The sequence below is a fragment of the Podarcis vaucheri genome, assembly GCF_965113315.1.
Source record: "Podarcis vaucheri genome assembly, chromosome: 3".
Taxonomy (NCBI): Eukaryota; Metazoa; Chordata; class Lepidosauria; order Squamata; family Lacertidae; genus Podarcis; species Podarcis vaucheri.
In genome coordinates this window covers 75,860,329-75,887,309 of record NC_138761.1, presented here as the reverse complement: position 1 = coordinate 75,887,309, position 26,981 = coordinate 75,860,329, and the positions used below count along the sequence as shown (strand labels likewise).

The following is a 26,981-nucleotide window of genomic DNA, read 5'->3' as shown; positions in this document are numbered from 1 at the left end:
TTTCCTTTACATTAGCTCTGTATCTGGTGGAAAGTTTTGCCAGTATTGTTCAGGGTGCACAGAATTTTGCTTAACTCTGCTCCTCCCATGCCCCACCATCTCCACTCATTTTGGCTGGTGGAAAGTGACAGCACAGCGGACCTGGTATGGCAGTGCATTAGTGTGTCAGTGCAGTTACGACATATCTGATGTGACCATGGTGGGGGCTAGTTCTGGCATACCTAAAGTTATGGGGTTATAATGTGTCATTATTATAAGCATATTCTCTAAAGAACAATGGAAAGCAGAAGAAATGACAGGTGCTAATCAATCCTCCTTTCTTTTTGCCCTTCTCTTCCTCCAAAGATTATTTACATCCTTGGTATTTCAAACAAAAGGAAAGGAAAAACAATGCCCTGCCTTGGACAGATGACATTTCCAAATCAAGATTTTACTGTAGAGAAAAACATTTACTATTTGTCAATCAAGAGTATATCAGACATTGAAAAAATATTTCATTATATTAAAGGGAAAGCCTGATCTTCTCATTTAGCATTTAAGTTTGTATAACTTAGGCATATCTTGAGAAAAGACCATGTCTTAATGGCAGAGCATCTATTTTGCACACAGGTCTTGGGTTCAACCCCTGCCATCTTTGGGAAGGACTGGAAAAAACCTCTGGAGGACTGCTGTTGACAACAGTGTGCCAACGATACTGTACTAGATGGATCAATGGTCTGAGGCAACTAAGGCAAATTCTTATCCTCTGAGAAAAGGCCTGAAGTACCAACTCAGCCAAGAGAAGCAGAGGCTCTTCCAGTTGCATTGCTACTCAATTTGCAGCACCTCCTTTTAATTGTAACAGCCCAGAGATTATAGCTAACAAGACTGGTTAAAAATAGATGTTAAAAGGAAAGAGGTGTGAGTGTATTGCACTGTGCGAAACAACGCAACTGTGTACTGATTCAAAGCAGTGCTGCATAAAAGCCAGACCTTTAAAAGAACTGACACACAACCTGAAATTACTCCGCATTTGTAATATAGTTATTTTATTGGAGAGGCATTGGCAATAATCCCAACACTCGTCGTGGCTGTAAAGAAAATACGAGTTGACAGTCTATACTGGAACAGTACTTACATTTAATTACGAGAGCGTTGGATATGTTTACAAGGAGAAAAACCACATTAAAACCTTTTCACCACCAACACCTTTGACTTTTAAGAATTCACGTTAACAGCGTCATCTGCAATCTGCCTAATTATCCAAACATGCTATTTAAAAGGTAGGACTGGAACTAAAATGAAGAGCCAAGAGTAAACACTGAACAGAAGCAGAAGAGAGACAGAGTTCATGGGAAGCTGGGCGTGGCAGTTCTTAAATGTAAGTACTACACCAAGTGCTCCTGTATAGTTTTAAAAGGTTGTTCAAGCCCTTGATTTAACTGAGACAGTAACGGCCTATTCTATCCATTCAAGATTTAGGCATCTTGCTATAAAGGCAAACATGTCAGATGCTTCCTCTATAACTTTGGCTGTGGGCTTCCCAGCCCCGTGGCCAGCCTTGGTGTCCACGTGAATTAGTAGTGGGTTGGTCTGCTTGGGGCTTCGGCCTACGACATATTGTAGAGTTGCAATAAACTTCAGGGAGTGAAGAGGCACCACACGGTCATCATGATCAGCTGTTAGAAGTAAGGTGGCAGGATATTGAACTCCTTCTCCTTCCGGAATTTTGATATTGTGGAGTGGAGAATACCTGTTAGAGGGACACATACTTGTTGGAGATTTGATAAAATGCTGCCAGTTGGCAGGAAAGTGGGAAAAGAATAAGGAATCCTAGGGGCTGGGAACATGACTGACTTATTCAAGACATTTCTATACCGCCTAATTATTTGCATTTGTAAGTGGTGTAAAACATAAAAACAAACCACAAAAAGATGAGACAATAGGACAATTATCACAAAACTGAATGCTATCTTAAAATGACGAGGGAAGGAAGGGGAGCCATGGATCCTCTGCTCGCGACTGCAGCGGGATCCCACCATCGTCGCCTGTAGGCATTCACTCCATAAGACGCACAGACATTTCCCCTTACTTTTTAGGAGGCAAAAAATGTGTCTTATGGAGCGAAAAATACGGTAAGTCTTAATCACCTGCATAAAGTTGAGCAAGGAGGATGGTGACTAATCTCAGCTGGGGAGGTTTTCCACTGGCCTGGGCCCATCACACTATATGAACGACTTCTATATTGAGCTGTGCATCTGAGCCATGGGGGACCACCAGCAGAGATTTCCCCAAAGATCTCAGTGATTTGGCCAAGATATAATGGCTAAGGCAGCCCTTAAGATCTCCTGGAGCCATGTTGTTAGGCTCCTTGTAAATTAATGCAAGAACCTTGAACCTGGCCTTGGTGACGCATGGGCAGCTAGTGCAAACGTTTAAGCACCCAAGTCATGTGCTGGTGCTCTGAGAATTAGTTCTTGTTGAGGAATGGGATGTCTGGATCTAGAAAAGGAAGGTACATGTGGCCTACTGACATATACTCATTCCAATCCAAGAGTTGGCAGGAAAGGCTGAAAGGGGCTCCTTAAATTTTATGGTAGTTTCCGCCTCCTCCCTTTTGTGTGTGTATATGGCTGAGAACAAGAGGAGGATGTAAGAGTACACAGGGCAGTTAACTTGGGGGTTAAAGTGGCAAATTTTATTCCAGGGACTGCTAGGATATGACACTGGAAATAAAAACTGCCATTATTGTAGGGCCCTATGGCAAGATCACATTTCAAAAACTGTTCTGTTCTGATCACCACATCTCAAAAGGGGAAACTGCTTATGATCACCAGCTGTTCAGAACACTTTGTTAGCTTTCATAGCTGATTAAAGGTTGTAGCCGTAAAACACACCCCCATGGTAAAACTAAGTGGAGTTAAAATGTTAGCTGCATTTCTAACATATTGGGAATACCTTTCATATTTATTTTGAAGTAATTTCTGCTGATCATACAGAGTTTATCTCCAGGTCAATGTACTCAGAATTGCAAGCTAAGCTGTCTACATGTGAGAAATTTACTGAACTCAAGAGATAACGTATAAATGAATGCATCCTGGGTTTATGATGTCACTTAACGATGTGATTTTCAATTATTGAGAGAATATAAGGGGCGGGTGGGAAACAAGCAGCTTCTATATTATTGTTATTCAAGAAGGCGGTGGTGAATATAAACTAGGAAAAAGAAAACAAAACTTTACTTACTTGTATAGCCAGGCAAACTGTTCTTTATAATCAGAGCAGCCAAAGTCTGTTGTCCAAGCATGACCAATGGTGAATTTGTGGAATTTTAACATGTCCATCACTCCTACTTGAGCAATAACACAGCCAAATAGATCAGGACGCTGATTGGCACAAGCAGCTGGAGAGTGGAGGAAAACACACCCAACCCAAATTGAATCTAATGTTTAAAGCAGCTAGCAGTGCTAATAGCTACAAGTAGCAGTTATAAAGATAGCAATCAGAGGATGTCAACATTTGAAACATGTACGGGCAAAGCTGCATAGGAACAGATCAGTTTGTTGATTTAGCACTAAGGCATAAGTTTACAGTGGTACCTCGCAAGACGAATGCCTCGCAAGACAAAAAACTCGCTAGACGAAAGGTTTTTCCGTTTTCGATTTGCCTCGCAAGACGAATTTCCCTATGGGCTTGCTTCGCAAGACGAAAACGTCTTGCGACTTTGTTAAACCGTTAAAACCGTGCTTCGCAAGACGAAAAATTCGCTAGACGGCAAAACTTGCGGAACGAATTAATTTCGTCTTGCGAGGCACCACTGTATTAGGGGGGAAAGAGGATGAGATGCAGGAACACCTGCTTCCATTCTGTGGGGAAGTGGAATCCATGAAGCTGGCTTTATGACAAAAACAAATCTGCATGTTTTAGAATGGGGCCACTGCTGAACTTAAAGGAAGGAAGGGCAATTTCATGCAGACAAGGAGCAACTGGGGGATGGTGCAAACTCTTCCTCCATCTGTTCCAAGGATGGGGACCCTGTGGCCTTCCAGATGTTGTCAAACTTCATGTGTTTAGCCATCCAGTTGTTACCCTATTAACTTTAGTGGCAAAGTTCTGTGGAGTCAGTCCAAAGCAGTGCCAATAATCAGTGCTGCCTTTTGTGTGCTGAGCTCAACAAGTGAAGCATTGACACTGAACAGCCATTTGAAAAGCCTATTATTAAATAGAGTTTGTCCTTGTGTTTCCCAAGGACTTGAAGAGGAAGAACTTGAAACAGAAACAAAAGATTAAGGAAACGCAGCATTTTTAGAGCAGCAAGTCTAGTGAGAAGAGAGGGGTTACGGGCCTTCCAAGATTTCAGACATTTTCAATGGCTGGTAAATTAACTGGAACCGTATGCTCAGGTTCTGGGGAACTGATATGCCCAAATATTGGAGAGTGTCAGAGCAGATCTAAATACCCACAAGCCATTTTGCAGGCCAAGAATTCATGAAGTAAACATGCCAGTACACAGACTGTTTTACTGAAATTAAAACAAAAACCTGAGACAGTCCGAGATTGGTTAATTTTCTCAAAATGGGATGAAATGCAGGGGTGGTCAGGAAGAAAAACACACTTGTGTGAGCCGTGGGTTTCCTATGGGCATCTGGGTGGCCACTGTGAAAACAAGATGCTGGACTAGATGGCCCATTGACGCGATCCAACAGGATCTTCCTATGAATCAGTCCCTAGTTCTACACAGCTCCAGGGAAGCATTCATGCCTTATATCACAAAGAATATTATAGACTTTAACAGTATGAATGTCTCAGGTGGAAGGGGAACAGACTTCTTGGTACCATCAACATGGTTTTGGGAAGGAGACGGACTTGGCAAAAGATGACTGTTTTGAGATAAGGCTCTTGTATCAAGAGATTTTTCACACTAATTTTGGAACTGTTTTCTAAATGAAACCCTAAAAATTCTGCCGTAGGCTTAAAAATGGTGAGGTTGTGTGGATTTGGGGTATATGCTACAGCCACATTTCAAATGTAATTCCATGACTATGCAGTTAGACCAGTAAGAAATAAAGAAAAACTGAGAATGGAACTCAAAACTGTAATGCTTAAACCCAATTAGTGCCTGTTGTGTGTGTGCTGCTCTAGCAAAGATCCACTTGTTGTGGTGGTGGTGTTTTTTCAAGAACACAGTGTTTCACTGTGCATGAAAAGGGGAACAGGTGATAATCTACCATTGCCGTATCAAGGCTTTGGTCCTGGATAAACATAAGGACAAAATACTTCAAAATAGGAGAGTGTGGGCTGAAACAGAGTTAGTGGCAACTAGTGATGCAAAAATCAGCTCTGACTAGCTATTTTTTGATATGAATTTGCTCTTTCCTTCCCTAACTAAAATAAGTGTTTTGTATGAAGCCAGTTCTACCCTACAGGAAGAAAAAGACAGATGCCTCAGTGCAGTAATTATGTGTGCAGCTCATAAAGGCAGATGTTTTCTTAAATGGCCAATTGGTATTCTGCAGGCTTAGACAATATTTGGGTATTGCACTAATTACTCCAGTTTGTTAACAAATGGTGCAATGTCCAACTTGTGTGGGGAGGGAAACGTCCTTCCAGAGCTTATCCTCTGAGTCCTCCATTTACTTGACATTAAATTCACTTAGCTTTGTCATTTAAAAAAAAGGAAAAGGAAGCAGACAGCCTCTTCTTACCCACTAAGAGACCCCCATTTGAACCTCCATTGATAGTCAGTTTCTTTGGAGAAGTATACCCCTCTTTGATAAGATACTCAGCTGCACACTGAAAGTCATCAAAGCAGTTTTGCTTATTGGCCAGGATACCACCTAAATGGAAACAAAGAAAACAAGCTAGTTAACCCTTTGAAAACACACAGATACGCACTTTTGATATTGCCGATTCAGAACATGTACTCTAGGGTGTATGTACACACAAGAAGAACTGCTTGGATTGAATTTTTCAGTTCCACAAGTATTTTAATAATGTATACAGTTGAGGAACACAAAAAACATAATGAATATCATGTGCAACAGAGACTTCAGAAAATGGTCTTGCCAGTACCTTTAATGCTTTCAGAAGGCTTGAATAATACATACCTATGCTAAAGACTTCGTGGGGGGGGGGGGTAAGAAGGAAGGAAAGCACAGACCAGGTAATGTTCCTAATAACTGATCGCTGTAGATTGCAGACAAAACGGTCACGTGCATTTCTGACTGAGGTTTGTCTTAATGGGAAATCGACAGCATCCAGCTCGTTTATGGTATTTTAAGCTTATGGGCTTATAAAATTAATAGTTCCAAAAAAGAGGTAAATGAGCGCTTTTCTTAAAAACAACAAATCTTTCATTCATGTGGTGATCAGGGCTAGAGAAATCTATCTTCCTTTTGAGATCTAGCATTTATCTACCGCAGATCAACACAGAACTTGAGGTGCACAGCTAAAGGTATCAAAACAAAGAAAAGCACAACACTATCACAGACACAATTGTATAGGAATGAAGAGATGTTTAAGAGCTAGTGTGCTTTTTTTTGCCGTGCAGCAAGATTTGTTTTCTTGTCTACCCTCCTGCCTTTCCTTGTTCCAAATCTAGCAAACATTTTATTCCCTCCTTTCCATTCAGTAGATAGGTTTTTTTTCAAGCTAATAAAAAATAAAAAATAAAGAGTACATAAGCCTGCGGAAAGTTCTCATAATGGTAATTTATTATAATATCCTAACATAGTCAGTAAATTTTCTGGATCATAGCCACAAAAACAATTACTGTGGCTCGATCAAGGAAAATTTCTACAATTTATAGTGGTTAATATAAGTTAGGGTTGCCATATTTCAAAAAGTGAAAATCTGAACACAAAGGTTTTTTTAAAAGGAAATTTGGACAGGGGTTGCCATATGTCTGGAGTTTCCTGGACATTCCAGGTGAAGCTCAGGCCACAGTGCCAAGCTCCATGAATATCAGTAATAGCTGCCCATGACACTTAAGAAACAACAGACTTCAACCTAATGCCAACACACAGTCTTGTGTGCAAAAGAAACAGAAAAACCAGAGCCCTCCCACATAAAGGTTAACTTAATTAAGAACTCGTTAAAGGTCTACAGCTAATTTCCTGTTATTGAAGGGCACTTTGTTTTGGGGCAGTAATACAGTGTTTCCCCTTTCTGAAAACCCCAATTACTGGGAAACACTCCAGACTACAGAAGTAATTAAAATAATAATGAGGAACAAAACTGATGCAGTAATGGAGAAAATTATTTTGTAAATTAAGAAATATGGACATTTTCAAATAAATCTGTGATGGTGTTCCGGAGTCAAATTAAGGTAATAAAACGAAAACAAAACCAGACCTCTGCAATGGTTTAGCATGGAGACATGCAAACATTTGACCTGTGGAAACACAATCACAGTGCAACCCTTTACATGACTACACTCAGAAGCGAGTTCTGCTGAGAGTTGTATGTGCCCAGGATTGCAGACTGTTATTGAATAAAGCACTTTACGTATGTTCTTGCACCAAGGAACTCTTACCTTTGTGCCAGGTCTCTCCATATTCACCACCGCCTCTGATATTAGCCACAGCTAGAATGCCACCCAGGTGTCTTACAAAAATGAGTCTTGATACACTGCAAAGACAATTAATTGGTAAATATTTTCAGTGCTTGGTCTATGATGCTCAAAATGTAGCTGGAGGAGGAATATGTTTTCATTCATAGAATCAAAGAAATGGAAGGGACTCTGGGAGTCAACTAGATCAACTACCTGCGATGCAGGAATCTCAACAAGATCATGCATGGTAGATGGCCATCCAACCTCTGTTTAAGAACCTCCAGGGAAGGAGAGCTCACCATCTCTCATGGAAGGAAAGAAAAATGAGAGATGTAGGAACATAGGAAGCTGCCTTATTCTACAGGTCCATCTAGCTCAAAATTGTCCACAGTGACTGGCAACAGCTCTCCAGCATTTTAAACCAGGTTCTCTCCTAAATCCTACCTTGGAGATGCTGGGGATTGAACCTGGGACTTCCTGCATGCAAAGGCAGGTGATCTGCCACTGAGCAGCAATGCCTCCATTTAGACAAGCAGCTGGATTAGAACCAAGCCACTTCCTGGTCTTCCTACAGCATATTCTACGACGTCAGTGGCTCTGATGTATGGCCCAGGGTGCCAGAGAATTTTGCAGTTGTGAGGAAGGAAGACACAATACCTCCCATGGGCCCTTGGACACTATCCAAGGGGTCACAGGAATGCAGTCTTAAATGCTATTCAGTCCGGCTAGTTTTCAAAAAAAGACACGCCAGGTTAATTAAAAAAGCCAAAAGACGAGTGATATTGAGGGAACAGAACCTCTAATGCCATTTTAATACTCAGGATACTGCCTGCCAGTTAATAATCCCTTTTTGGCAGGAGGTATTTAGATGTTTTAGCTCGACTCTAGGAAACTGATCTCAGTTTCTTCTTTTTCACCCAACTAATGTTTGGATAGTTTCCTGCAACTTGGGCACAGTCAGTCCAACAGGAAGCTTGGCAGCACAAGATGTGTTTCTTTTTGGTGGTTATGAACACCATACAAGCCAATTGGGGGCAGCGGTAGAGGGTGGGAGGAAGCCCTGCGACACTAGCAGAAGTCCTTGCATAAGCTTCTGCTGATGTAGCTGGTTAGAGGAATCTGGTCCAGAGTCTTTTTTTTAAAAAAAAATGTGCATATTACTGTATATGTATGTTTATGCATTCCTGCCAACCTAGCAGTTCGAAAGCACGTCAAAGTGCAAGTAGATAAATAGGTACTGCTCTGGTGGGAAGGTAAACGGCATTTCCGTGCGTTGCTCTGGTTCACCAGAAGCAGCTTAGTCATGCTGGCCACATGACCCGGAAGCTGTACGCCGGCTCCCTCGGCCAATAAAGCGAGATGAGCGCCGCAACCTCAGAGTCGGCCACGACTGGACCTAATGGTCAGGGGTCCCTTTACCTTTACCTTTATGTATATGTATGGCCCTCAAAACAAAGGCTAGGGTGCCTTTTTGATGTTCTTGTTTTCCATTGGCCAGCAGCTCTACTTCCACACTGGCTTCCAGCCCTTAGACCAGTTACGGGGAACGTTTGTTCATCCAGATGTTGCTGAGATACAACTCCCATCAGCTCCAAGTGAGCATGGTCAAAGGCCAAGCTTCCTATCCCAGACCACCTATCAAACACACCACCTCCATTTGCCAGCATTCTACATCTTCACTGAGCCAACCTGGTAGCACTAAGACTGAAAGGTACAGGTGAGCTGCTAGTTAATGCTTCATGTGCCCAAAGTGACTATGATCTTTGACTTTACAAACGTGACTGCAAATAGTCTGCGACACAGCGATGCACACGAGAGACACTTACACACGTGCTGCACACACTGCTTGTTATGTGTACTAAGATCACTGTGTGCACCGAGATGATTTTTGATTCTAAAGCTGAGCTCAGTGATAAAATGGGAAAGGTTTGAAACTTATATATTATGGAAGTGTTTTTGTTTTTTTAAAGTCCATTTAAGCAGGCCTTTTTGGTTCTCTGCTTCTGGACTTATGACTCATTCATTTGGGCTTTATTGTCAGGTCACATCTGCAAGGTACATAGCTGAGTGACTGGCTGCTGAATAAAAGACATGACAGCAAAATATGGAGAAAGCCCTTGAGATGTTGAGAGGATAGTTTCCCCCTGGTCACCTGTTCTTGGAATCTTGCAAAGAGCGTGTTTTTATTTCAAGTGTTCTCTTCCATGGTATTGAGTACCTATGAGCCATCTGCTAGAAAACAGCCCCTTCTTCAAAGGCTGCCCTCTTTTTCTAGCTGCTAAGTGAACACAAGGATCTGGTGGGGGAACACTCAAGGCCTGGAAACTTGAACTTTTGCATTAAAAAACTGTCCAAATTCTTTACAAAGGGAACTTCGTATCTGAACTTAGAATAAAACAAGTTAACTATAATAAGGCTTTAAAAAAAGAATCAGAATTGTGTACAAACGCTGAAAATAGCAAAGCTTTAGGAGTAAATGGAAGTGAAATAAAGGGAAGAGAAGGGTAAGAATAACTGGCAAGTAGTAGTTGTGCATAGACGTAACAATGGCTCTTAATTCAAGTCAGCAGAGCAAGAGATTGTCTTTGCTAAACATCATTGACTGAGAGCATGGATCTTAAGGCATGGAAGGATTCAATAATTTCAACTTAATGTCACCCCCATGGGAGATGTATAAGAACCTATTTGTGACATTTACAGCACTGTTCTGCTGGCCTGGAAATTTAAGTGAAGCTTTTCTCCATTTATTTTTTTATTTTCGAAATGTATACTTGATCTATGGCTCAAAGCAGTTCTCAGGGCAGTGTAGAGGTACTACTTAGGGCACAGCAGGGTTGGCACCCTCTGCGTTTGTCAGATTATCTCTCCTAAATACACAAAGATCATCTATGGAAGAAAAGGAGTGTGACTTGTAGTTTGGTCATGACTTTCAAGCTCTGCCAGATGAAAAATAAGAACTATAGGCATGTTAAAGGAGACAACAAAAGGTGGTCCACAAAAATCTGAAAGCAGAAAAGAGCCAGTAAGAGGTGACAAAGCAGGTTGCTTAATTAGCAAATGATCACTCATGTTTTGGGAACTCCCTTGACCTGGGTATTTCCACTGGGTTTAAGTTTCAGTATCAGTATCCATTAGCTGCAAATTCAGGCTATATAACACACTGCACAACTTCTTAATATAAAATTACTGGCACTATTACTATTCTGACAAATATTCATAAGCACCCCATCTCTGCTTACCTGTAGCTTGGTGTGATTGATATGTTGAAGCCCCCATAACCATAAAGGAAAGCAGGATGAGACCCATCTAATTTGATTCCTTTTTTGTGGACAACAAACATTGGAATCTTAGTACCATCTTTGCTGGGGTAGAAAACCTGGGACAGAGAAAAAAAATTATGTGTATCACTGGTACAGTCATCCTGTTTGGATGGATCTTAGCCACAGGCAATCATTCTAATTTATAAAGGAAAAGTATGGGAAATAGAAATAAATAACATTTTTATTGTTAGGAAGGACGCAAGAATTATAACACAAGACAAGCACTGCTAAATCAGACCACTGAGTCAAGTATTCTGTCCAACCAGATGCCCTCAGCAATTTTTAAGTCACCCGTTGGGAAAAAAACACTTCTGTAAGCCACTTTGGACACTGTTCAAAAAAGTAGATATAAATCAATTAAATGAATGAATGGAGCAGAGTGGGGGATGATAGTTTTCAGATTATATTCCAAAAGCTTGCTTGAACAAGTGTTTCTCTGAAATCCAAAACTAATGAGAACAAGGGGGGCAGGCTTCACTAGAGAACTGAGGCTCCCACTGTAAAGACCCTGTTCCTAGTTTATGATAGTATTAGTTTATAGCAGGGGTGGGGAACCTATGACCAGATATTATTGGATAGCAACTTCCATCATTCTATACCATTGGTTGTGCCGGTTGGGAGTGATAGGAGTTGGAGTCCAATGACATTTGGGGGGCGGGCACAGATTCCGCTCCCCTGTTTTACAGGGAACTGATACCTAGACTAGAGGCTTCCCTGATTATATTAATGAGCAATAGGATCACACATAGGAAGAAGTACTTCCTAAAGCAGGCAAGATCCAGGCTATTTAGGGCTTTAAAACCAGCACCTTGAATTGCTAACTAAAATTTCCCAGCAATTAAGGAACAGAATGCAATATTCTTCTTCTTTTTTTAATGCTTTATAAAAATACACACAGACAGCTTTGCTGAAATAAGCCACGCAGAAAACTAGGGGAGAGCTATTTTTGTATCTAGCAGACAACTTCAAGAGGAATACGATCCCTCTCTCCCACATGATATTTAGTGAGTATATTTATCACTGTGCCCACGGTTGGTAAAATCAAACACCACTACAGTGTCTTAAATTAGCTCCTGCTCAATCACAGCTACACCGGGGGTGGGGGGGTGTGCTTTCAAAAGATTGGAGTGGGGGCGGAGAATGCAAAGGGGGGGACGGCGGGAAATGGAACAAGGTTTCCAAAGCATCTATTATTTAGTTACACTGCATGCAACAGGTGACGACAAACTCTTCCAGCCCTGAAAGCAGCCTGCTTTAACATGTCTTTCACAAGAATAAACACTTCCATAAATCAGCATCAAAGGCTTGCACAGAATAACAGCCTCCATGCATGCCTGTGATAGGAGCTATTGAATAAAACTGAGCCATTGTTGGCTGCAGTACCAGAAAGTGGACATGGAGAAAGAGGAGGAATAAATCAACTGGTAGCCTCTAAGCAAAGCATTTTTTCACAATCATTTAATTCTTCACACAGTACAACTTGGCTGGCTCTGAAACAGGATTAGGCAAAATTACGGAGGAGAAGGCTACTAGCCATGAGAACTATCACCTGCCTCCACAGTCAGAGACAGTGATGCTTCAGAGGACCAGTTGCTGGAAGCCTCAGGAGGGGAGACTGCTCTGGTGCTTAAATCCTGCTTGTGGGTTTTCTACAGGCACCTGGGTGGCCACTGTGAGAACAGGATGATGGACTAGATGGGGCCATTGGCCTGATCCAGCTGGCTCTTCTTAGATTCTTAAAACCACCTTCCATGGCAAAAAATAGCAGATCTGTCCCCTATTAAGGATGCATCTTGTCTCCATTCAGTATGGGATAATCTTAGTTTCCTTGCACTGATCTGAATATGATAGCACCAGGGAAAAAGGGGTGTGAATTCAGTTCATGTCAATGCTTTAGACCTATCCTGTAGAACTCAGGTATATTGGATACCCATTTGACCAACTGATCACGACAGACCCCCAAGGACTGTTTTACTGCTTTATCCCAATGAAAGAACAGCTGACCTAATGTTGCCAGCCTTGGTGCCAAACCTGCAGGTAAATAAAGGCTTCTGTCAAGGGAGGCATATACCTAGATATGGTCAGAAAAGCTGTTACAGAAAATAGCAGAAGAATTATAAATAATCAAGGAAGACTTCAGGTAAGTTTCTTTCAACAGCCACCCATAGGGACATGAAGCAGCAGTGTCATGCTGGTAAAAGAAAAGTGCCAGGAGTCTTTTCTTTTTCTTTTTTAGCCCTTGTTAGTGAGCCTTGCAGTCGAGTAGCAAATCGTTGCTGGACAGAAACTCCCCAGGTGGCAGGAGAGAGGGAAAAAAGAGGTGTGGAAGAAAATATAATTTTCAAAAAAAATAATAATCTGACAGACATCCTGCAGCGAAGGCATAGAATAAAGTTTTTTTTCCATTGTTGCTTAACCAAGTAAGGAAAATAGTTTAATTCCCTCCACACAAATATCAAATGTCAAAAAGGTTTGATGCAAAGTGGGTTAATCAAAAGCTTTTGAAGGCAGTCCTTTTATTGCACTTCTATTCTTTTTGAGTTTTTGCAGAGCACACTGAAGATCAGTGAGCATTCCTTATACTTTTTGAAAAGGTGTCTCATTGAATGCATTACTAGGAAACCTGAGAAATTAAAGTCAGATCCCTTTCATTAAAGTAGCCCTTAATGCCAGAACACAACGTGATGCAGGCAATTATTGAAACAACAGTCGATAGCAAAGGGGAAAGTGTCAAAGGAGAACGATATAACTGACACACACAGAAGTCTTTGCAATATAAATAATGGATGCTGTTTAAACTGTGGCTTGGAATCTTGATCCCCTTCTTCCTCCCCACCCCAGTATCTTCTCACCTCTGACACTGAGTGCTCTTAACAGTTTCCCAGTTGGAAGCTACAACAATTGAATGAATGTGCTAATACCTTTTAGCATCTTCTCTGTATCACAAGAGACCAACCAGCCCAGTAGTGTCAACCTTGGCTGCCAGTGACACTCCAAAGCCTCTTATGCAGAGATAATTCCTACCCCTCCTGCCCGAAACATTTTACCTTATACTGTACAGTTTCCATTCCTAGCTGGGGATCAGATATAAGCAAGTCAACTTGCCGAAAAGGATACAGTGAAGGTGCAAGCCAGATGTCAATAGGCAGGGGGTTTCCAAGTGTGCTGTCACACTAAAAGATCTACAGCGGTACCTTGGGTTAAGAACTTACCGTATTTTTCGCTCTATAAGACGCACCAGACCACAAGACGCACCTAGTTTTTGGAGGAAAACAAGAAAAAAATATATTCTGAATCTCAGAAGCCAGAACAGCAGGAGGGATCGCTGCACAGTGAAAGCAGCAATCCCTCTTGCTGTTCTGGCTTCTGGGATAGCTGCGCAGCCTGCATTCGCTCCATAAGACGCACACACATTTCCCCTTACTTTTTAGGAGGGAAAAAGTGAGTCTTATAGAGCAAAAAATACGGTAATTTGTTCTGGAGGGCCGTTCTTAACCTGAAACTGTTCTTAACCTGAGGTACCACTTTAGCTAATGGAACCTCTTGCTGCTGCCGCCGCACCACTGGCACACAATTTCTGTTCTCATCCTGAAGCAAAGTTCTTAACCCGAGGTACTATTTCTGGGTTAGCGGAGTCTGTAACCTGAAGCATCTGTAACCTGAGGTACCACTGTATTTCATACAAGCACGGAGCAAGTTAGTATGGGGCATCTGCAGCAGTGCCAGTTCCTCAGGTCTAAGTGGTTGAGTGGGCATGCATGGGGTAAAGATGTGATCACAAGCAAACTGGTCCCAAGGTGTTAAGGGCTTTATATACCAGTAGTAACACCTTGAACTTGGCCCCGTAGCAGACTGGCAACCGATGCAGGTATCTGAGCAGGGGTGTTAAATGCTGACAGGGTTTCACTCCTGTTAACAATCATGCTGCAGCATTGTGTACTAACAGAAACTTCCAGATCAAGCACATCCAGTTGTGCTTTCGGCTCTCCAGGATCTTCTCCTTTAATTAGTTATGCTTAAAAAAAAAAGTCTCTTTAAATCACTCTTTGTTTCAAGAACCATCACAATCTTTTTCTTGAAAAAGTGACTTTGTTGTCAGCCTATTTATTAGATTGTATAGTAGCTGCTGCCAAGAAGAACATCAGTCTATGACAATGGAGGCCACCTATGGCTTATGATCATTAATCTTAGGAGTGGGAAAGGGAAATAGGAGTTGTGTTGAGATTAATAACGACTTTTTTCTGCAGTCACCCTACTTTGTAAGTTTCTTGAGAGATGCTTCAAGGACAAAGGAGTAACAATTAGCCTGAGAAAGGTGACTGACTTTGAATAACTCATAGGCACATTTCTCACAGCTCTAGTTAGTAAATTCCCCAGGTGAAACTGAAAGCAAACATCCCTGTAATAAAATTGCCCAGTGCTTTATACTAAAAACAACGTCAGGCTGTAAGAAATGACAGGACAACAATAAAAACGACAACTTACACCCTAGATCAAAGCTAATTCTACAGCAAAGTTGCAAAACTCACCCCATTTCATTTCATTTTTCATGCTGAGAGTAGAAACACTGGATGGTATCAAAAAAAGCTGTCCCATTTACAAAAGCACTTCTGCTGGTGCCACAGAACCTCCCCTCCTTCTCTCCATTTATCGCCAAATATGCTCTGGGTGGTTGTGGAGGAAGCCCAGAACAACTGTGGGGGGAGGAAGTTCCATTATGTAAATGGAAATCCTTGTAGGAACAGGACGATTTCACAGGATACAAACCACTGGCAACACCATGAAATCTCTACACATTTTAAACGTGTAGCTACAACTGAATGGGAGATCATCGCAGTTACATGTAAGACGTGTTTTTGCAAAGAAATAACCTTTGAGTCCTGTAAGGTTTTATTTTATACGCTATGCATTCTACCATCTATATGAAGTCACTGGGTTATGTCATTCTGGGATCTGAAGCGAGGTCATCAGTATGCAGATGACATCCAGCTCTTATTTCTCCTTGTCATCAGCGTCAGGCAAAGCTGTGGTTTTTGCTGAATCAATGCCTGGTTTTGGTTAGAGGCTGGATGATGAGCCAATAAACTTAAGCTGAATCCTGACAAGATGGAGGAAGTGCCCTGCTTAGTTCCGGAAAGCACTAAACACAGCCTTGCCCAACCTGAGGTTTTGGACTACAATTCCCATCAGCCTAAGAGAGAAGGCAGGTGGTACTCAAGATTCCTTAATTACAACATGGCGTCATTATTGTTTTACATTTTTTGTGAACCATGTAGAGAACATAGTTGTCTATAGATGCCTACCCATAAATTGAAGGCATTCTTAAGACATTCAATAAACTGTTTATGCACAGTACGATATAAGCATAAATAGAACTCTTTCAAGTGCAGGATTATATTAACTATGCAGGGAACTGACATCTATAAACACTTTGTAAGCAGCTGGGACAAATGATTGGAACTTGAGTTGCTCTGCTAAACAAAGACTGTTGCTTTCCAATTAAGATCTAATTTCAAAACCCAAAAAGCTTTTAATTTACTTTAACAGGCATAAATAGTCCTTCTGAGCATATCACCTTTCTTTATTAAAGAAGTACTGTTACGCTAGATTCTAACGCTAATTTAATACTATTTGTTGGACTGGCATAACACTACTGAACTCAGTTCAGAGAAGCCAATCTATAATTTATCTTCTCTTAAAGAAAGATCTCTAATGGGATTTGCAACGTAATACATTACTTCTCCCATCCAGAATGGAACCACACACCTTAACCCCAACCAAGACAAAGACCTTTCTGTTGACCAAATTATAATTGAGGACACCATTTCTGCGCTGCTCAGAGGTGTAGCTGTCCCAAGATGGCTCTTTCTGTCCCTCAAACTAGGGAAGAAGGTTATCTTTCCCTGGCTCCACATTTCCTAAAACTACTTTTGGATGTATTTTGATAATGTGTGTTACTTTAAATGTGGTATCCAAATTGTGAAAACCAATTCAAAAGAAACCCCTACAGTATATCGCTCAGACACACCACACTGTCAAGGTGAAACGTTTTCCTCTAAAATTGAGAACCAAGATGATATTCTAGCTACATTTACACCGATATGTTTTTGGCACTGGTTTCAGAACAGTCTGGATTCACCCTCCTTCAATTCACATGGAATAAAGTGAAATCACAATGATGCGCTCAAGTTTTCAACTACTGAATTCTAATTCTAATTCCAAGTACAAACTACTAATCATGTTCATAATACTCAATGACATTATAATTCTAGCATCGTTTTTTCAAGAGTTCTTTTCCGGCTCAGATTTTAATCCATGCTCACTCCACCCATCTCATTCCTGAATGTTGTCATGTCAGAATCCCAGGTACCTGGGAGCCTCACATACAATTTCCAGGGTTCCTTTGAAGGCTTCTTGTGCTTAGGATGCAGTTAATCCTTTGGATCTGGCTTGCAGGGGAAGTGGAGGAGGAAGGGAGTCTAATTCTGAACTGAGGTGTATACACCCTCAGAGCGGATCCTCAGAGTAAGCAACAAGGCTTTCATTCCAGTTTATATAAAAAGACATCATAGGGCAGGAATTGGCAATATACTCCAAAACATCTGGAGGGTATCACAACTCCCATTAGCCTCAGCGGGCATAGTCAATTGTCAGGGATTATGGGAGTTGTAGGCCAAAATATATTGAGAGCACCACATGAGTTATCCTATGCCTAGAGCAATATTCCTAATTACCCAGATGCCCATCAGCAAGTGTTTTGTTCTGCCACTTTTATGAAACATTTTGAACTGTCAAACAAAATAAATTGAGATCCACTTGCTAATGTAAGAGGAAGTAATTCTTCTCTATCTTGGGAATATGTGAAATAATGTGTTGATTGTTAACTCACAAAGGCAAGATCAATCTGCATTCCTAGATCAATGTTTGTGTTAGCTGCAAAACTACAATTAAAAAGGATGAAAGTTTTACCCATGCTCCATTTCAGAAATGATACTGGAGGGAGAAGAAAGGACAAATAGACTTTATCCTTCCCACGAGTAAAGATGAACTCAATTACTTACAGTAAAAGTCAAAATACATCTTTATTCAGAGTACTTTAAAGACTGGAAAAGCTTTCATTTAAATTGCCATTAAAAAGCTTTTCCTGCGTAGTAAGCAATTTGTAGAGCAATATGATCAATGGGTATGGATTGAAGCATATCTCCTTTTAGGACGGTCTTTTAACAAGCGGCATCTGAAGGTTTGGAATGAAGCCTCAGATTGCAACGTCCTCATCCATCAGTCAATATCTCCACTACTCACTGGAAACAAGTGGGAAATTGGAAATACTACCCAAACTATCACAACATATTGCATGCAGGTATGCAGCCCAACATTACCTGTTCACAAAAGTGCTCTGACGTCTCATCTGCAATGCAGGATAAGCAGATTCATACTTTTAAAGCAGCACAGAAGAGTGACGTTTGGTGGGTACAACTCCTTATGCAACAATAAGAGAAGCTGCACATGCTGATATTACCTGTATCCTCCATTTTATCTGGGCACCCCAGGCCTCAAGATGTTTGAAAAGAAAACCACGTTCAACAACAACTCATGAAGAGACCAGTCCTTCCTTACTTTCAATTTGGGCTGCAAGCCTCCAGGGGTTTTTACTGGTATTTGTTTTAAAACAATGGCCTTATATGGTCCAAAAGAAACCCACGGTTTGCTGCTCAACTGCATCCCTCTCTCCTCCCTGTGCTGCACTGGGAAGAAGCAAACCAGTCATCTTCTTTTGCATTATGTGCAGATGAGTGTTTATGCTTTGCTAGTCTCCAAACAAACCATGAATGGAAGCCAAAGTGTATTGTTTGCTTTATTGCTTGTGGTTTGAAGGAAACAAACCGCAAATGCCATTTGCCAAACCAGCACTCTGGTTCCTTTCCTACTGGCCTGGCAGTTGGCGCAGGGAGGAGAGGGGCGGGCACCAAGGAACAGCATGCATCAGTAAACTGTATGCTTAAGAGTAAACCATCCATTTATGACTTACCATGGTTTATGGCTCATTACTATGTGTGAACCAGTTCCCTGGCACAGACTTGGAAGTCGTAGCACTGCTTGAAGAAATATGAATAGGAAAACTACGTTCACAGGTCTTGTCTATGATCACAGGTCTTCCCCAGAAAAAGAAACAGGCAACGGGAAGAAAAGAGTAGGCTAAGAAGTACTTAGATGCCAGAATTGGGGAAGAAGAGGGGGGGAAAACAACCAACCTATAAATTTTCTTCTAGAGAAAACTTATTTCTTGTTCCTGTGCTAGCTAGCAAAACACTCAGCACACACTAAGAGGCAAAGGCTTCTGTATTTTTCACCAAGGCCAACAAGAGAAGATAACATGTTTAGGGAAGCTTTTAATGTTTGATGTATTACAGTATTTTAATATTTTTTGGGAAGCCGCCCAGAGCGGCTGGGGAAGCCCAGCCAGATGGGCGGGGTATAAATAATAAATTATTATTATTATTATTATTATTATTATTATTATTATTATTATTATTATCATCATCATCATCATCATCCCAACTGTTCCCAAATGGATGGAAGTAGCACTACGCTGAAAGTAGTCTTTTTTTTTTTTTGCTGAAAAGCATGCCTTCCTCTAGTGACTTGCATTATTTTAGATTGCCCTAAGTTTCACTTGCCCCCCTCAGTGATGTCATCACATAGCTAAATCTAATAGGCCGCACAGCATTATTAGAGCGCATAATCTCCAATGGGTAGGATCATCCATAGGACTAATTAAGGCTGATTGGAGCAGCAGTAACAGCTGGGGAAAAAATTCTCTGAAGAAGTAGCTGAACTGGAGATACGATAGGCCAAACAGGATTGAGAGGAGGGAAAGAGGTGAATTTTGGCAGAGAAAAACATTTCACATCATAACATTTAATTTCTACTTGAACACTAGCGTATTTGGCAGAGCTCCAGAGAGCAGGCCTGAGCATACAGGGCGGCATCCTAAACCTGCATTCATAATAACTATTACTAGAATTTGAGACATATCTCAATGGTAGAGCAGCTGCTTTGCATGCAGAAGGTGAAGGTTCAAACACTAGCATTCTCCAGGTAGGGTGGGGAAGAACCATGTCTGAAATCTTTGTGAGCCACTTGCAGTCAATGTAGACAACGTAGGAGACACATCAGTATAAGGCAGCTTCTTATGTAAAATCAGACCACTTGTTTGAGGGGGGCAACCAGTAAGTTGAAACACAATAATAATAATAATAATAATAATAATAATAATAATAATTTTATTTGTATTCATGCCCCAGCCACTCTGGGCAGCTCCCAACAGAATATTAACTTCCTAAAGAACAGAGCAAGGCACAGCTCTTCTGAAATACGAATATTTTCAGTCATCTTAAGGGTGATGCTCATTAGCAAGATTGCAGAACCACTAAACATGCGAATTTTGAATCCCAGTGGACCACTTATTTGGAAAGATACTAGGAAAAAGAACCTTCAATATATTCTCCCATAAAAATTGTGATCTGAATCTCTTATTTTCCCCCATAAGGGCAATCAGGAACTTGGTTAGTACATTTTTTTAATGGAAAAAAGACTTTCATTTAAAAAAAAGTTTGCACATTTAATACTCACAAAGTGTCACACCAGTAAGGATAGCATGATCCAAGAATGGTGTGGGAAGATAATTGTGAAGAAATTTCTCTTACAAACTGCCAATTAAATTCAGTTCTGACTCATCCTCAACCTTGTCGAGATTACCACATCTGTACCTAATACAGGCAATTCTGTGTAAGGGGCAAAGATTATTTTAATATTGTTTCTACTCCTGAATAAACAAATATTCCAGTCTACATTGTTAAATGTAGTAAGAAAGGAGCTATACTAAGTTCACTATATAACCCAAACCTTTCAGAGGGTTTTCCACAGACATCTGGTTTACCACTGTGAGAACAGAATGCTAGATCAAATGGGCCTTTGGTCTGATCTAGCAGGTCTCTGATATTCTTATATTTTCACAATATGACCCTTAATCTATGCTTAGAATACACTGTTATCCTTAACCAGTCATGCAACTTTCCTTTAAATAGAAGTTCACAACTGCCCAGACAATTCCTGGAGCCTATCATTTTGTATCTGTTTAACTGGCATTAAGAGCAATTGAACTGGTCTCAACCACACCGTTTCAGCACCTGTAATCTTGGCCTGCCAAAATAAATGTACTGAATTCAGAACTGGAACAGCTGGAGGTGTAATCTATGATGAAATATCACTCTAGGGTATAAATATGATGAGCACAGGGCTCATCACAAGGGCTAAAAATGCATAGCTTTTACCTAAAAAAACATATGAATAATTTACAATACCAAACAGGAAAGCTCAATTAAACAGAACCGTGCGAACTTGTGTCTGTCCCTACATAAACTTAAGGAGGAAAACAGTGTTAATAATGGGGAGTAGGGGACTAGTATTCAAAGGCCTGGCTGGCTTGTCTCTTTAAACCACATTTAAGCTTAACAGTAGTTAAAAGGAGAACATGGTTTGGCTTAGCATTACAGCTGAACTCAAACTGTCCCATCCCCCCACAACTGGCAATGCATGCAAAATCTTCTGCAAAACACTTTGCAGGATCCAACGATCAGAATAGCCCCTTGCAAAGCGAGGCCAAACCATCAACTAACTCGGATCTTGCAAAGTCATTTGTAAGGGGCATTACAAGACCCAAATGTCAGTTCATTGTCGGTGCTTTGAATGTTGGTTGGATTTGTGACATAAAGCGATTGACAGGTGGACGGACACACCCAACTGTCAAATCTGGTTTACTGTTTACCCTCCACTGTTTATATCTAGCTCCCCATCCCTGCCACAACAGGTAAAGCCAAACAGTTGTCTCAGTTGCTTTCTTCTACACAGATGAAAGAACAAAAACATCAACAACAAACCAACCACCCAGCCACAAAATCCAATCATATTTGAGAATAATTTGTTCAAATTATACATTTGTGTTTAATCTACTCTCAGTCCTTTATGGAACAGTGATGCCAGTTCTGTACACTTATACACATATTCAAAGATTTTCTGAGCGTTCAAATAACAGACATCAACATAAAACAGAATCACAGTACATCTTTTAATCTTCACTAATATATGCCATGCTAGCAATGATGGGCTTAATTGTGCTTATCAGAAATACTATGTCTCAATAATACTGTGTGTTCTAGCAACATGACTATATTGTTAGTCCTATTAGAGATACCTAGTTTAATGTTCTGAAAACAGCCTAGCCATAAAAATGTTGACATTGCACATCAGTGATGACTTGAAAGCTTCAGTCAAAAGGATAGAACTATTGGTTCCTTTTTAAAAACAAATCTCAAAGAACTGATGTTGAATTCTTCAAACGTTTGTGTAGTTTTAACATTGGAACTTGAGGCAAGTACAGAAATGATTTTAGATTCTACAAACATTTTCCACCTAAAATTCCCATTAGCTTTTCCTCCCACTGAAACACTTTAATTACATGGGTATTTGAATTCAATTACTGTCATCTCACTGAATGTAGGAACACTGTATACTTATTAAAGTTACACACCCATGTCCTTTTTACAAGAACACAAGATGGGTCACAAAAGTGCATGTACACAGTATACTTGTATTAAGCAACAATGGTGGCACCTTTGATAATCTCTCTTGCCCATCTGTCTGCAGTGGAATCATAAGATGGGTGGCTGCAGTCTTTCCGTCCCTGACCTAGTCCAGCACCCCATTCTCACAGTATCCAACCAGGTGCTTCCAGACAAGTTCACAAATAGACATGGAGGCAAGGCCCTCTCCCCACTGTCTCCTTTCCCCACCCCAGCAAGGAGCAGTCAATGGCGTGTGGCATCATGAAGGTTCTTTTCAGCCATCATGGCTGAGAGCCACTGACAAGTGGAACTTGCAAGAAAATGTTGCTATGGATTCTCATTCTAACATAATTTCACCTATGCAAGGATTCGGCCAGTAAGCCTTCTCCTAAGAGCTGAAGAAGGAACTGTGGGGCACAGAGTTTCCCTCGGTGGGCAATTGACTCCAATTGGGGAGGGGGATAGTGAGAATTTCAGGTGGAGGGCAACAGAAGGACGTTAATAACCGAAAAAAGAGGGGATGGTACCCATACTGTTACGTTAGCGCAATGACTTTTCAGCTACACCATGTAACTTCCTGACCTTCTTCTCTCCCTGCAGGCCTTATGTCCCTGCCCCATCTACTCCAGAGAGTTGGGGAAGCTCCTAGAGCAGATTTAGGCGTGTCACAGGAACAGTGAGGAAGTTACACTGCACAGCTTAAAAGTTGCTGCACCAGCATAACTGTTCAGTTGGATCCTGCCCTGCGTCAGAAAGGGAACAGAAGGAAGGAGCAGCCCAAACTGCTGGGAAGGTGGAAAGGAGACTCAGGGTGTCTCTGGCACTGGCACTGTTGAAATTCCAAGTAAATGCTTCAAATTCAGTACCTGTTCTCAAGGAGTCTCACCAGATTCCCTTTTAAGTCACTATAACTGGCTAGGGACACTTGAGATTAAACTCTTAGGATAGTAAAAGCATGACTCATAGCAAACACCAGCTACTGTTCTTAACACCACAGAATCACAAAGTATGGACTTTAGGGTGTCTGCCCAGGTGGCACATTCATTTTCACATGGTACTGTCACCATCAGCATGAGATCAAAATGTCCTGTCAATTAATGGGCTCCATCCTGTAACTATACTTGTAAGGATGCAAAATCGACCAAAAGGTAAATTCAAATCAATTGTAACCAACAGCAACTCTTGCCAGCCTTTTACAGCAGTTGATTAGAATCTGTAAGAAAGGATCACTGCTCTTTACTCACCTGCACTGTTTGGTAAGCTGAAGGATCAAATCCTTTCACTGTGACCTCTCGGAAAACTCTTGGCTCCAGTTCTTCTTTGGTCAGATCACAGTGGTAGATAATACCTGAAAATGTGATTCAAGTTGGTCACTTACTGATTCAGTGCCTCTTCAGTGAACAGAATTCACAAGAGTCTGCAGCTATTATTGGTATACCAATGAACAGGCTGTGTAAGCAACCAAGCATCACCTACAATACTCACGTGTGTGTGTTTGCACGCATGCACACACACACACACATATATGAAGCTTTGAAAATACAAATGAATAATAATTTATCAAGGCTCAACTTTTTAGCTGATGCAAAGTCTTTCCCTGTGGATCTAGTTGATGAATTCTGCTAGAATTCTTGCATTTCAAAAAGTAGCTCAAATTTTCCTTTCTTTCTTTATAATTAAATGGTAGTTGAAACACTTGTCTCCCCTCTAGAAAGCCCCAAGGTGTTTTGGCTTTTGCATAAGATGCACTTAGGAATCAACACTTTGTATCCTCACCATCAAGTAATATCACCTTTAATCTTCCTTGGCCTCATATAACGAAAGGCTTTGAAATGGGATGATATGTTTTTAATGACATACCCTGCAAAAAGTGAGTAGAGCACACCTTTGAAATTTCCTGATATGCCATTAAATGCACACTCAGTTGTGACCTTTCATCTTGCTGTAGAATTCTCAGGTGACTGATCTTTCCCTGCTCAGCCCTCCAAACTAAGTCAACATTTTCCTATTTCCTACAACATAGTGAAGCATTAGCTATGGTTTAATGTGGCCTGTGAACACAGCTGGTACCTACTCTTTGTGTTTAATTACCCGAACAGTGATATGTCACATAGTGAATAAGCTGCCTTTTTATTTTTATTTTGTTCTGAACACAAAACTGGGCAGAGTGTATTGTGCTACAAGTATGACAGAACTGCTCATCAAAATAGTATCTGACACACAGTCTTTCAGCTCCGATTCAGCAGGCTTTTCAATTGCCAAAGTTTAACAGTAAGTTCAAAGCAATGTACAGGGATCCAGCAAAGACACAGATTGTTAGGGATCAAAAATGCCTTGCTATATTTTTGCATACTTGGGGGGGGGGGGTTATGCACTGCAAATGTAATCCTGGGCTCCTATTCTTCCTTTTTTAGTAATTACTAAACTTGCTGTACATGGACATTTCTCCTTGGAATAAATTCCATTTGCTTACAAGGCTCTCACAGTCGAATGTACTTAATACTTGTCTATATAAAGCAAACTTTACATGAAGAAAGAATGATAAAAAATACTCTTTTAAAGTAAGGCCAATTTTGTAATTGCTTTCCTTATTAATGGCCCTTCCTTAAATCGCAAACAAATGAAGAGTAAACTAACCATTTCAACAAGAGCGTTCTACCATTTACAATGGTTAGAGTGTTGGACTGTAGTTTGGGAGACCAGGCTTTGAATCCCCACTCAGCCATGAAGCTCACTAGGTGGCTTTGGGCCAGTCACCATCTCTTAGTCTAAGCTACCGTACAGGATTGTTGTGAGGATGAAATGGGGAGGAAGAGAACCATGTACACTACCTTGAGATCCTTGGAATATAAAGGTGGTAAATAAAAATAAATAAACGAATTGAGATTCATAACCCACATTTCCTGAGGGGCCTGAGGAGGGCATCCCTACAAGCAATAAACCAACCACCCCAGACCTACTTCATCTAGCTTCTCCAGTCTGTAGCTTTGCAAACTGTCCTGGAAACAGGATGGGTGGGTGGGTGGCATTAAAAAATACTTCCATTCTCATACAACTGATTTCCCCTTAGCAGAGCTGAGGTCAACAGCAGAGGTTTTTGGCACAGACACAAGTGATGGGCATTCCTGCTTAGAACATGTTGCCTCACTCTGCTTTTGTCCTCTTTTTTATTGTATGCTGGGCTTGCATTTAGTCATCTGCCCAGTTGAGGAGGGAAGGGTCACAGACAGTGGGAAACAAGAGAACAACTAACTTAGGACATTACTAGGTGCAGCATACTCAATGGCTGTTTCAGTTTCCATCTTGGAGAGGAAAGAATGGGAGTGCTGATAGTTGGGAGGGATAGACAGCCAACAATGAATTATTATGTGAAATCAGTTGTGTTGTTACGAGTCCTAGATCACCTGTCCACCTCCCCCTGCACCTTTCTCCCTTTAACATCACAATATAACATACTTTTTACTTTCTTTATAGGGTGTGCTGCAAGGTATGATCCCAGGGTAGACCCCAACCACTTTCTCCCAAGGGAATGTGGCCCTAGACCCTGAAATGGGCACCCACCTTTGTCTAAAAGACCATAATTAAGGAAAACGGGCTTTCAACTAATATCTTGTTGCTAATACAGTTCTTTTCTTGCAGTTACATTTCTCACTGCTGCAGTGATTTTCACACAGCCTCATTTGTGTGTTGATGTATTTTGATTTTACAATGCTTCCTTAACTCTGAGGATGTTGCTAGCTTCTGTCTGGCTTTCTGGGGTTGGGGGAGGGAGGGCTGAGTATCAAGGGGTGATAAGGAACAAGAGCTCTTCACAGTTAACAAGAGCTGCTGGTAGTCAGTATCTTGCAAGACACCAGGCTGGAACCAGAATGTCAGAGTCCCGGCTCTGCAAACGTTCAAGGCAGTTTACTAACGTAAAATCAAAATGTTCAAGAATACAATGTTGGCAGCACAAGCCATCATTCTATAAAACAACAGAAGACACCGTAACGCTTCTGCAAGTGTTGAAACACACAGCTACAAAGAAGTGCAAAGCAGAAACTGAGTGCAAGAAAGATGATGATGCTATTAAATGTTGCTGGCACAACTGCAGTCAGCTAAGAGCAGCTTCCTGACTTCTTTCCTCTATTTTCCTTCCCACCCCCTATCTGAAGGAGACCAGAAATGGAACCACAACTTGAGGCTATCAACAGGAAACAAATTTGTTGTCCAACCAATTCAGGAGAATGAAGAAGAATGCAATTTTCAAGCTTGTCTGCTCAGATCCCCTTGGCACAAGAACTAATCTGTAAATTAGTGTTAAAAGAACAAAGTCCATGCACTGATCCTACTACTGGGCTTTGAAAACACAAAGTAAGCTTTCTTGCTAAAAAGCCATGGTCCTTTAAAAACTATGCTGATAAAGCCACATGAGAACAGACTGCATGCTAGACTAGATGGGTCACTGGGGCTTTTCTTATGTCAACATCTTCCAGCTTATTCATGTGGCCACTGCCACGATTGTTT

The 26,981-nt window shown here is 41.1% G+C and overlaps 1 protein-coding gene across 1 annotated transcript in view; it reads right to left on the bottom strand.

Annotated features, from left to right (window-relative positions):
- Positions 1-1,001: 1,001 nt before the first annotated feature.
- The window catches only part of PREP (prolyl endopeptidase), a 59,897-nt gene continuing 33,917 nt past the window's right edge, over positions 1,002-26,981 (bottom strand). The window contains exons 10-15 of the mRNA XM_082216631.1: positions 23,720-23,823; positions 10,771-10,907; positions 7,514-7,608; positions 5,685-5,816; positions 3,226-3,382; positions 1,002-1,732 (exon numbers count right to left, since the gene is read on the bottom strand). Of these exons, the coding sequence (XP_082072757.1) occupies positions 1,438-1,732; positions 3,226-3,382; positions 5,685-5,816; positions 7,514-7,608; positions 10,771-10,907; positions 23,720-23,823 (920 nt within the window). The 3' untranslated portion in view covers positions 1,002-1,437. The remainder of the gene's footprint in view (positions 1,733-3,225; positions 3,383-5,684; positions 5,817-7,513; positions 7,609-10,770; positions 10,908-23,719; positions 23,824-26,981) is intronic.